General features: G+C 38.9%; 1 protein-coding gene across 13 annotated transcripts in view; it reads right to left on the reverse strand.

The window, feature by feature from the left end:
* Positions 1–3628: 3628 nt before the first annotated feature.
* SYTL2 (synaptotagmin like 2) overlaps positions 3629–12265 on the reverse strand; it is a 115627-nt gene continuing 106990 nt past the window's right edge. For all 13 annotated transcript variants that reach the window (XM_053900147.1, XM_053900146.1, XM_019449983.2 and 10 more), the window contains 5 exons: positions 11596–11766; positions 9614–9692; positions 7285–7384; positions 5542–5747; positions 3629–4749 (listed from right to left, as the gene is read on the reverse strand). In XM_053900147.1, coding sequence (XP_053756122.1) covers positions 4604–4749; positions 5542–5747; positions 7285–7384; positions 9614–9692; positions 11596–11766 — 702 coding nt within the window. In that variant the 3' untranslated portion in view covers positions 3629–4603. The remainder of the gene's footprint in view (positions 4750–5541; positions 5748–7284; positions 7385–9613; positions 9693–11595; positions 11767–12265) is intronic.

Raw genomic sequence — 12265 nt, forward strand, 5'->3', positions numbered from 1 at the left:
TACCAAAGTCAATTCCAGATTAAACAGTTAAATATAACAAGTAAATTAAAGTGTTCAAAATGGAAACAAAGGAAACACAGGTAATAATAAAACCTTAAAATAAGAATAAAACCTGCAGAAAGGACTGTCTTAGTTTATTCATTATGTAAAAGAGGAGTAAGGAAAAGCTTAATTGGACTTTGCCGAACATCTCAAGTTACTTATAACTTTTTAAATTGTGAGCTCTGAGGTCTCTCCAACCCCTTGTTCCTTAGGACCTGCTTGACATTTTACTTCCTAGTCCATCCCAACTACTGATGTTCCCCTAACCAACCAGCTCTCTGGCCTTGTTTGTGCGTGTTCTCTCTGCCTGGAATGCCTTTTCCCACCTTGTCCTTTGTTACTCTACTCACTTATTGAGCATCAATACTCAGTTGAGAATCATCTCCTCTGTGAAGCCTTTCCTGGCCCCCACATGTAGAATTGACTGCTCACCTCTTTTGGTGCATCCACTGGAGACTGTTCACAATTCTAATGGAAACTGTGAAAGCCTTATTGCACTCATGGTTCACCTGCCTGCCTCCCCCTATTAAGCCCTGAGATCATTAAGGGCAGGGGCTGTGACTGTTCCATCATTGATACTTGACAAGTGCCTGGCACCTTGGGGAGGCTTAGATAAATGTGTGGTGAATAGATGTTGAAGGCAAATTTCAAAAACCAGGAAAAATATCCACCATAAAGATGACAGATGATAAATTTATATTTTTATAGAGCCTGAACAAATAAATAAAGCATTAACATCTAAAAAGAGAAACAAATTCACAGATGAAGGGGGGAAAATGGGCAAGGATTGAACCCCCTCAGTGATCCAATAAGTTAAAGTTAGATACCATTTCATCCATCAATTTAGTCACAATTTTCCCCCTATTTTAAGACTACCCAGGACTGGTGAGGGTATAGTGAAATAGGTACTCTCACACTATTGGTGAAAATCAGTTGACAGCACATATTGAGGACTAAAAACATTTTTATGCTTTTTAAACTAATGATTGCCCTTTTGGGGGAGAGTTTTGCTTAGGAAATAATCCAAAAGATAAAATTTTTCACTGCAGTGTGGTTTATAACAACTAAAAGTTGGAAACCTCAATGTCCAAAAAAGAGAAAATGTTAAGAAATTATATTTTCTTAGGAGATTATGCAGCTATTAAACATTATCATGCTTGTAGGTAATTTAATGGCATGGAAATTTTTATGCTAGAAATATAAGTGAAGAAAAAAAGATAAAAATCTTAAAATTCAGAATGATCCTAGTGACTATTGCTATGACCACTGTTTCTGGTGTTCGGACTTCATCTCTCAAGTCATGATGATCAGGAAAAAGCCTGAGTGTCATTGTAGATGTTGGATGGATTTTCAAATGCTTCAGATTTCACCAGAAGGAAAACAGATGAAAAATAATCTGATCTTTGGTCTCAGAGATCAGGGTTTCATGTCTGTAAAGGGAAAGCAATGTTGGAAGACTAGGAAATTTCCTGAACTGAAATTTTAATAACTACTTAAATTGTAGGATATTGAGGTTTTATGAAAGTGGATTCCAAAGACTTCACAAATATGAATTAGGGGCGCCTGGGTGACTCAGTCAGTTGAGTGTCTGACTTCGGCTCAGCTCATGATCTCATGGCTCATGAGTTTGAGCCCCACATCAGGCTCACTGCTCTAAGTGCGGAGCCTGCTTCAGATCTTCTGTCCCTCTCTCTGGGCCCCTCCCACACTTGGTGCTCACGTGTGCTCTGTCTCTCTCAAAAATAAATATCAAAAAAAGTGAACTAAACTTATTTGTATTTCCCCCTCATTCCTCTTCTTTTCCTTAAATTTCAAGCTCATACACTGAAATGGAACTTACAAAGTTGAAACAAGTGACTAGAAAATTAGAACAGTCATCTTCATATAAAAAAAAGGGTCACAGATATATTGAATGTATTTGCTGATTACCACATATGGTTGTCTGATGTAGTAAAGTGAATTCACAGAATGTATTTCCTAAGAAAAGAAAACACGACAGAAAAATACTCAGTGTTAACAGTAGTTGTTTCTTGAGGGATAAGCTTATGGATGCTTCCCCTACCCCCCTCCACCTTTCTATGCCCCTTGCACATAGTGAATGCTTGGTGACATTTGTTGATTAAGTAGATTTTCCACATTAAAAATTGGTTACATTTCTATGTTAAAATTATTTTAAAAAACGAAGTCCATAGATAACTTGTCAAGTCTGAGAATCTCACAAGACCCTAATCAATATTCATTTACCTATTTACTCAACAAACAGCTACTAGGTATAGTGTGGTGCTAGAGGCTAAGTATACATTAATAAATTAGATACCATCTCTTTTCTGAGAGAACTTCCATTTAGTAATAATGACCCTGGGCTCCTCTCTGCCATGGTTGTTTTCCTTGCTCTACCATTTTTTCCCCCACCTACCTTTGATCCTGAAATTATCCAATATATTTCCTCCCCAGAAGTTCAAAGCCTAAAACTGGGCTGATGCTCTCCCTAGTGGTGACCAATGAGTCCCCTCCACTTGCCTGTAAGTCTTTTAATGTCTGTTTTTTTTTTGAATCTACTATCTCCAGAGTTCTTCTATATAACCTGCACAGTACTAGGCACTTGTACATCTTCTCCCATTTAATTCTAACAATATTCTTGAAAGGTAGGCATTAGTATATACATTTTATAGTTTGCAGGGAACAAAGAAACGAAGGCACAGAGAGGTTGAACAAGTTACCCCATGTCACCCCGAGTGGTAGAGCCAGAATTCAAACCCTGATCATTTGGATACCAAAGGTGCTTCTACTGACCACTCTGGTGTTTTGCAGGTCAGGGATCTGAGAATAGGAGGAGGCAGGCAGTCCCAGTCCTAGATGGGGAGACACTAGGGCCAATCACAGTGTTTCAGAGCTGGCTGGCTGCTGGGAGGTGGCTGAGCAGGCAACTGAAAGAAGGGCTGAGAAAGAGCTGGCCCCGTGAAGCGGCAGGAGCTGGAACAGGATCTGTACTTTCGACCTGGGAGCTAGCTGCGCCTCCACTCAGCTCGTGCCCCTCCTTGTGGTCAGAGCAGGATCAGGAAATAGAGCTAGACTACACATCTCGCTAAAAGACCTTGAGAGACCACGGGAAGGGGGTTCTAAGTTAGCCGCTCTTACTGGGCAGAGGTTTCTCACGTGTTTCAAGTGGATAGAGGTTCTAACATCTGTTCACAGGAGACAAGCACACTAGTCATTTTCAGTGATGTTTCCTAGACACCTGTTGTAAGGTTTCACACTCCTGACCATCCAGACCCCGCCTAACCTACAGTGCTTGTTTTGAGAAAGGCAAGCAAGTTGGGTCCTAAGGAGGAGTCATGCTTTATATCCTAAAATGACCCAAAAATGTCTCTGTGGAAAACTTTTCAAAAACAAATATTAACATATCTTCAATGCTTTTCAACTACTTCTTTAAAAGAAAAACTTCCACTTTCAACAACGTGGTCAAAGCATCTCACTCAGAGGAAATGATGTCCAGAGTTACAGTAAAGACTCGAGAAATATTAGCTTACCAATTCTTTAGCCTTGCTGGGAATTTAAGATTTTAGGACTTCTAACATGAAGTATCTCATTTAAAATAAGAAGTCTATTTAACTTGACAACACAATTAAATCATATCATAATTTCTTCTAAGGGTTTTTACAAAATACTGTATGAAAATTATACATAGGAAGCAAAGTTTAACAATTTACATTCTAATTAAAACTTTGTTGCAAAGCATGCCTGTGACCACTCTCATGCTAATTTCATATAGTAGAGTTACAGGAAAACCAGAATCTTATATATGCAAGGTTTTTGGTTTTTTCACATAGTCTATGACAAAATACAGGGTTGAGAGCTTGGGAGAAAATTAAGCCAAAAACTGAATTCCACCTATGAGCCAGGAGGTGGCACCAAAGCACATCTGAGACTTTGACATTGGGGGCCGGGTGGAAAGCAGTTTCAAAGGCAGAAAGAAATACATGCAATAAATTCAGTCTCAATTCCCTAACACGGAATTCCATATCATAATAGAGTTTATAGAGTATATCGTTTTCTTATGGTCAAATTCTTTATCATCACTGATATTCCCCCCCCCCCACTTCTTATAGGAGTGTTTTTCTGTCCCTCTTTTACAAAAACTATATTTTCAGTTCCTGCAAGGGTTTTCAACCACCGAGAAGCAGGCCCTCCAAAACGTCGCACAAAATTGTGGTGTGAAACACACAACAGCAAACTAGAAAATGTTGCTCGTTAACACCACCCCATATTTAATATTTTTTGATAGCGTTTTCTCTGAAGCCTCAGTACCATTTGATTTTGCTAGCTTTCTCAAATATCTTCTTTAATGTTGAGGGCACAAATAAGTTAGACTGTTTATTATCATTTAAATCTCTTGGGCCTTGTAACCAAAGAAGCACATGCAGGTTGACTTGAACATGCTGTGTGGCATCCGTTAGTGGAAATAGGTAGCAGGTGAGAACTCTGTCCACACAGTCAGATTTTCAAGATCAGATTCCACCTGTTTAGTGGTTTTTAGTGGAGGAGCCAGTCGATGTTGAGATCATTTTGAAATCTTGGCAATTAATAGCATTCTGAGAGGCAAGGTTGCTTCAATCCAAGTGTTGGGGGAATTCACCATCTTTTCCCAGAGAGCAACTTCCTCTGAAGTAGAGTCCATCCAATCCACTTCAGTGCCATAGCTTTTACCTGGTAGGGCGGGGGGGGCAGAGAAAGGAAGCTTTGCATTTAGAAAGGAATTGTTCATTGGAGGCGGCAAGGAAGGTCATTCCCTCATTATAATCACCAGTGGAAGACAGCTAGGAAGCGTTTTAATATCATCAGGAGGGCAAATCTGGGGCTCAATCGAAGCAAGAGCTGTTTAGTCACCTGAGCTAGCTGACAATCTGTCAGGGACATAGTGGGGTAGTAGGGAAGAGGCCTGGCACTGGGATGGAGGTGACACTAGATAATCTCTAAGGAAGTGTGGTTTGGGGTTTTGTGTCTAAGAGACTCGACTTTGAATCTTGGCTCTGATGCTTATTAGCTGTTACCTCATTTCTTAGAACATCAGTTCCTCTGGAGATAACATAGTAACGACTCATAGAATTTCTGTGAGGATTAAATGAAATAATATAATCAAAGCACTCAGTACAGTGACTACTGCTCCACAAATGTTAATTGCTATCATTATTTAAAGCATCCTTTTTGTCATAAAAGGATATAAATATTTTTCAGGGAAGAGTAGTGATGAAGGATTTTTTGTATCCCCCCACATACTGTAACTTAAGCTCTGTGTGGACAGACACTACATCCTGTTAGTCTTCATATCTAGAGCCCTTGGCATACAGCCTGACATTCCTTCATTCATTCATTTCATTACACTTAACAGAAATAGAATATCTGTTTTCATAAGGAAGAAGCAAAGCAACAAGCAGACAAACCTCTACTGTCTCCAGAAGCACTTGGCTCATAGAGAATTAAAAACGTAACAGACATTACCTGTTCCAAAGCCAATCCGAAGACCACCCAAAAATTGGTTGGTTAATTTGTAATGGTCCCAGACAGTAAGCTCTACACAGGCTTCTGTCAGATCTTCAGGCCTGAAACCATCATACACCATGGTGTGGTTGAAGACAGGGTTGGTGGTTTTCCCTACAGCTCTTGTCTTTTGGCGACTTTTCCTACTTGTATCTGGAAGGATGATACTACAAAAGAAATCATTGTGAAAGCATTTTACTAAGATGGTGAACATTTACACCTTAAGTGTACTTCAACACAGCTAGTGAAGACTGGCAGAAGGATATAGAAGAAAAAAAAGAGTGTAGAGAGGCAGTGGTGGTGGCGATGGTGATGGTGGTGGTGGGGATGATGGTGGTGGGGATGATGGTGGTGGTCATGGTGGTGGTGGTGATGGTAGTAGTGGTGGTGGTGGTGATGGTGATGGTGGTAAGGATGGGGATGGTGGTGGTTGTCGTGGTGGTGGTAGTGGTGGTCATGGTGGTCATGGCGATGATGATGGGGGTGGTGATGGCGATGATGATGGGGATGGTGATGGTGGTTGTGGTGGTCATGGTGGGGGTGGTCATGGTGGTGATGGTAGTGGCGGTGGTGTTGGAGAATGTTATGGGGATGGTGGTAGTGGTCATGGTGGTGGTTGTTATGGTGGTGATGGCGATGATGATGGGGGTGGTGATGGTGGTTGTGGTGGTCATGGTGGGGGTGGTCATGGTGGTGGTGGCAGTGGTGGCAGCATCCTGCTGGAGGTACTCTTCATTACAGTGGACCAGACTTGCTTTGAATCCTGACTCTGCCATTTATTGGTTGTGTATTGTAGGAAAAGTCACTTAATCTCTCACTTGCTTCTTCTTTAAAATGAGAATGGTGATACCTAATTTGTAAGGTTAATATTATAATTAGATATGAAGCAAACAACTTAGTTCAGTGCTTTCAATTAGTAAGTGCTTAACATGGTAGCAATTGCTTGAGGATTCCTTTATAATTTGGAAATATGATCTAGTCCTGATTATCTCTTTTCTTTTTTTTAATTTTTTTTTTAACATTTATTTATTTTTGAGACAGAGAGAGACAGAGCATGAACGGGGGAGGGTCAGAGAGAGGGGGAGACACAGAATCAGAAGCAGGCTCCAGGCTCTGAGCTGTCAGCACAGAGCCCGACGCGGGGCTCGAACCCACAGACTGTGAGATCATGACCTGAGCCGAAGTCGGCCGCTTAACCGACTGAGCCACCCAGGCGCCCCTATCTCTTTTCTGTTTTTAACCTACCATACCTCTTATAAATACAAGAAGGTCTGAAAGTTGTCTCAGAGTGAGAGACTGCCCTGAGCTGAAAAATCTTACCAGCTGACATCTATGAATAATATATAGAGAGAAAGTCACAAATAATGTCATATAAACTTAAACAGCTACAACTGGTCTTCTGAAAGAATAGGTATAGATAAAATCAGTCAGGGGGGCTAAGAGAGCACACTAATAGCTGTTTAGACACTGCTGACTTGATGCCAGGCATTTATATATATAACAGAGAAAAAAGTTTGCCACTTAAAAATTCAAATTAGGGGTTCATATCACAGGTCCTTCCAGAATGCGTTGCCATTGTCCTAAGTTATTTCATTCAAACCATGAATGATGAGTTTCAGCATCACAGGTATGGAGACTTGAAACCAACCAGCAAAGGCTGGGCTATGGCAGAGATGAGAGAGGCAGAGTTATCAATGCTGTTACCATTTAACAAAAGAATTTAGATGGTTGCCCCTTAGCAGAGGTAGATCGAGACATTCCTTCACCCAGATGTGCACTTCTCCAGTTGTAGGAAGCTTTTTACCTATAATTGAAAAAGGGCAGAAAAGAAAATTTCACTGCCATTCCTCTCTTGGCAATACTGCATCCAAAGATGCAGTCTGGAACAGTGATGCTAGCTAGAGCTTGATGATATGATCCTAATTGGCTAAATTTATACATTCTTAACTAAATCTTCCCTAGTCTGGCTGCACTGAGCTCAGATAACTCTATGCAAATAATTCATATTGATTCCAAGTGCAGAGTACTACATCATTATTTCTGGGTTTGGCTTGTTTCAAGATAAATTATAGAGATCAGGTATGTAAATCATCCATTTACAGTTATATTCAAAACATCTCAGTGAAATGCATATTCCTTTCAAATATTGTTAATGGGAGGCATTTGAAACATAATGAGTATAAAGTAACCAAAACAGGTACTGGCTAAGTACAGCCACTTTTCTTGTTAAATGTGGTTACACACTTTGTGACAATATTGCGTACACACACATAATAACTAGGGTTATGGCCAAGGAATTTTGAGAAGTTGGCTTACTCTTTAGTTGTTGGCTAGGCTGGGTGCACATGGACAGAGGACCACTACCATATTTTTCTGAATGGGTTAACCTAATTAACCAACAGGAATTTAATGAGCATTTATTATATGCTCAGCCCTATGCTAGTAATATCATTGGATACAAGGAACATAAGAAATCTATGTCCTCGGGAAATGTTTACACTTAAAAAGAGTAATTCAAATAAAAACTATAAAAATGTAACACAGAATGAAATGCCAAGTTATAACTATAATGTTCTAGGTGATGATGTGCTCAACGAGGGTGAATGCATATAGCCAGGAAAAGCTTTATGGAGAAGATGGGGCTTCATCTAAGACTTGGATAGGTTGAGAGAGGAAGCCACTCCAGAGAAGAGAAACTACATGAACAAAAAATCAGACAAGGTGGAGCCCATCACAAAACATCCTCTCCTTTGCCCCCCGCTCCCACCAAGAAATGATAGTGGTGGAAAACAGACTGGCAGAATTTCTATGCATGTGGACCATAAATGATAGGATAGAAATTATATATTTTAAAAATCTGCCTTTTAGGAAGATCCAGAAGTAACAAAATGGTGGTTTGGCAGCCATATGGACCTAAAGATATCTTTTACTTGCCCTCCAATTCTTTTTTTTTTTTTTTTAACCGAATTAGAATGCTTTTTCTAGTTCAATCACTGCCCTTACCATCCAAGATTTCTTTCATGCCACTGGTTTCACAGCCTGGTTACTGAAAGCAGTTGAGTTGCAACCTCTGATTTCAGTCATAACATTTATACAGATTCTTAAGGAGAAAAACTTGGGGAACTTGCTTAGGAAATAAATGGCAGGCATTCATTTCTTGCTAGTCTCTTGCTCCTTAACTGGGCTGGAGACCTGAGGCCCTAACATCAAGGATGCAATTAGGAATCTTGAGGAAAAAGCTTTCAGTCCTGCTGAGACCTTAAGAATGGGGAACCAATACACTCTTACTTCCTAAGGGCTCCATATGAATTTGTCTAATTCTTGCCTGTGAGGAACACCCAGGCTCCATTCTGAATACGGGAAAGGCCATCCACACTGTGCAGATACACCCAGTAAGTCTTGGGTAAGACTAGAAATCAGTGCTCTAGGTGATTTTGATGCAATATTTGGGAACCATTTCTTAAGCATAAGTGGTTTATTACGGAGATGCTAAACAATGATTTCTACTACTGATATTCATCACTTCCAGCTGAGATCATACCAACCCTCACACTGGGAACAATAAAAAAAAAAAAAAAAAAAACTTTTGGAGAGTGAGGTGATAATTCAAACAAGGATTGTAAACTAGAGAATTTTGGAAACTGAACATTTTTTTTTCCATGGAACCAGAAGGTAGAATGGTGGTTATCAGGGGCTGGGAGAAGGACATGGTGAGGCTGAAGTTTAAAGGGTACAGAGTTTCAGATATGCAAGATGAAAAAAGGTCTAGAGATCTGCTTTATAACAATGTGAATATGCTTAATCCTACAAAAGGTACACTGCAAAATGGTTAAGATGATAAATTTTATATTATGTGTTTTTACCACAATAAAGAATTATCAACTATAAATTGACTCATCTGGTCCATATAATTACTAAGTTAATAATTTTGCCTAGGGTTTCACCTTTGAAAATATCACAGAGTTCAAAGAAATCCTTGGAGAGGGAAGGGATCGGGAAAGGACATAAATCTGTATGGAAAATCATTACATACCAGGAATTGGATCTGGAACATACTGGAGAGCTAACTTCATTTCACCTCTGTTTTCTGCTTCAAGGGCAACTGGTGCTGTCTGGAAAATGAAGGACACTGTCAGTAAGTGTGAGACACAAACTATTTTACTCTGTTGATATTGTGTTATAGGACAACAAATGCCCGTTTCTGTGAGTATGTATCACCCATGAGTGCCCTGAATTAACATTTCCATCAAAGCTAAACTCTTGCTTTTATATCTGGGAAAGCCATACTGTGTATCTTGGAAAGACTTGCTTGGTACCCAGAAAATATCTCAAGGCCTTTAGTCTCAGAGATAGTAAAGAAATCAGAATGGCTTTCTTGGAGAGAGAAGAAATGTTCTGGGATGCTTTGGTTTTTATAAAAGCACATAAATTTTGTTGGTCACCCAGTCAGACATAAAACTATTTATTTGAGTTACTCTTTCTTTGAGTAAGAAGAGTGTGGGGAAAGTCTGGGGGAAGAAAAGCCAAACATTACATTTCCAAAGCTGCATTAACCTGATCATTTCAGATCACATGGTTTGATGTCTTTAAGAATAACAAAGACTGGACAATAATTTTAAAATGTGTATCTATTATTTTCAAGTATAAGAGAGCTGGTTTCACTTTCAAATTCTGGTCCTTTAGAGCCTTATTGCCAAAACATAGCTATGCATCAGAAACCTAAAGGTTAGTTTAAAATGAAAAGCTTTTGACATCTTCTAAGGAATTCACACCCAGTGAGTCTTGGGTAAGACTAGAAATCAGTGTTCCAGGTGATTTTGATGCAATATTTGGGAACCATTTCTTAAGCATAAGTGGTTTAATATGGAGATGCTAAACAATGATTTCTACTATTGATATTCATCACTTCCAGCTGAGATCATACCAACCCTCACACTGGAAGCAATAAAAAAAAACTGGATTAAACAAATTTATTTGAAGGAATTAATGAATTATTATCACGACTCAAATGGAGAACATCTTTGAGTCTGACATTCATTGCTTTTCACTTTGAGGCATCAGCTGATTTTTAAGTAGTGCCAAACTAGAGCATAATAGAAAGGAATAGCCTTAGACATACTCTAGATCAGTGATTGTCAAAGTATGGTCCCCAGGCAAGACGCTGTATCAGCAACCAGCCATGGCTAGAAACTTGGGCCCAGATGTTACTAAATCAGAAACCCTGGGAATAGGGCCCAGAAATCTGTATTATAAGTACTTCACGTGAATGGGATGCATGCTAAAATCTGATAACTACTTCCCTAGGCTTTCACTTGGAATCCCTGAAGGGCCATAGCCTAGGAATTTGAGCAAACAAAAACTACATGAGACCACATGAAAACTGAAACCCAGCTTCTAGTCAGTTTGTTCTCAGATTAAAGTGCTCTGTCCCCACTCTGTGTGTCAGAAACAAAAGTAAATCCTCTCAAAGTATCCCCAGAACTCTCATATACAATGCCTAGCTTACAATAATAAATGAACAGGCATACCAGGACAAAGGACCACATGACCAAACTAAGATAAAAAATTAGATAAAAGAGACATACAAATGTTTAGGATATTGGGTTTTCAGATATATATTTTAAATAATTTTGATTAATATGTTCATGAGGATAATGTTAAGATAGAGAATTTTAGGAGAGAAATGGTCTATGAAAAATCAAATGAAAATATAAATCTGAAAAATATAATGATTGAGAACCTGTAAGATGGGTGTTTTAGACATAGCAGATAAGAAAATTATAGAATGGAAAGACAAGTTAGCAAAAACTAGCCAGCCTGAATTCTGGAGAGGAGAAAAAAAAAAAAGAACAGAAAATACATTAAAAGGGCATAAGAGACATATTGGACAGAGTGAAAAGACATAATGATCCCAAACAAGGGATAACCGTTATTAATTAAAATGCAGTTTATAGTAGCTTTCTCCTACATGCCAGGCACCAAACCAACCAACAAACCAAAAACGTCAGAACTTACCTTTCGCTTCAGAGGGTACCACTTCAGTTGTTTATTCTGTTTGTTGTCCCAGTCCCAAGTTTCCAAGTCAAGTTCTACTTCCCCTAGAAAACTATTGCGCTTAAATGTATCTCGATGCCAAACGGACAGGTTCAGCTTTTGTGTTTTTAAGATTTGCTTTTCGACTTTATACTGCAGATCAAAGAAGGAAATTAAAGTGGTGAATAATACTATTTTATGCCAAAGTTATGACACAGAGATAAAGAGAAAAGTCATCTGTACAGATCAGGTTTTCTCATCTGCTAGGTTTCAAGTCTCAAAGATATTGCAAAGTCATCTTATTCTAAGTGTCTTGTTTCAAAGCGCTAAATCCATCTTTCACAAAAGCTGATTTTCTTTCTGCTTCTGGAAAAGCAAACCACAGTTCAAATATCATAGCCAGTAATAGCTTTCTAAAAACGAAAGCCAATTATTCATTTTTTACTGGATGTTTTTTTGTTCAAACTAGATATAACATAAGTCCAGTTCAGTCTCAAAATGCTAATGAAGTTTAATCCTGTGGTCTGTTTTCTACCTAAGGACAAGGTATTTTTTTTCTAATAGACTCTATTTTTTAGAGCAGTCGTAGATTTCTAGCAAAACTGAACAGAAAGTACAGAAAATTCCTATATACCACTTGCCCCTATTTACA

This window comes from Panthera pardus, unplaced genomic scaffold, assembly GCF_024362965.1.
Source record: "Panthera pardus isolate Hobbes unplaced genomic scaffold, ASM2436296v1 HiC_scaffold_12, whole genome shotgun sequence".
NCBI lineage: Eukaryota > Metazoa > Chordata > Mammalia > Carnivora > Felidae > Panthera > Panthera pardus.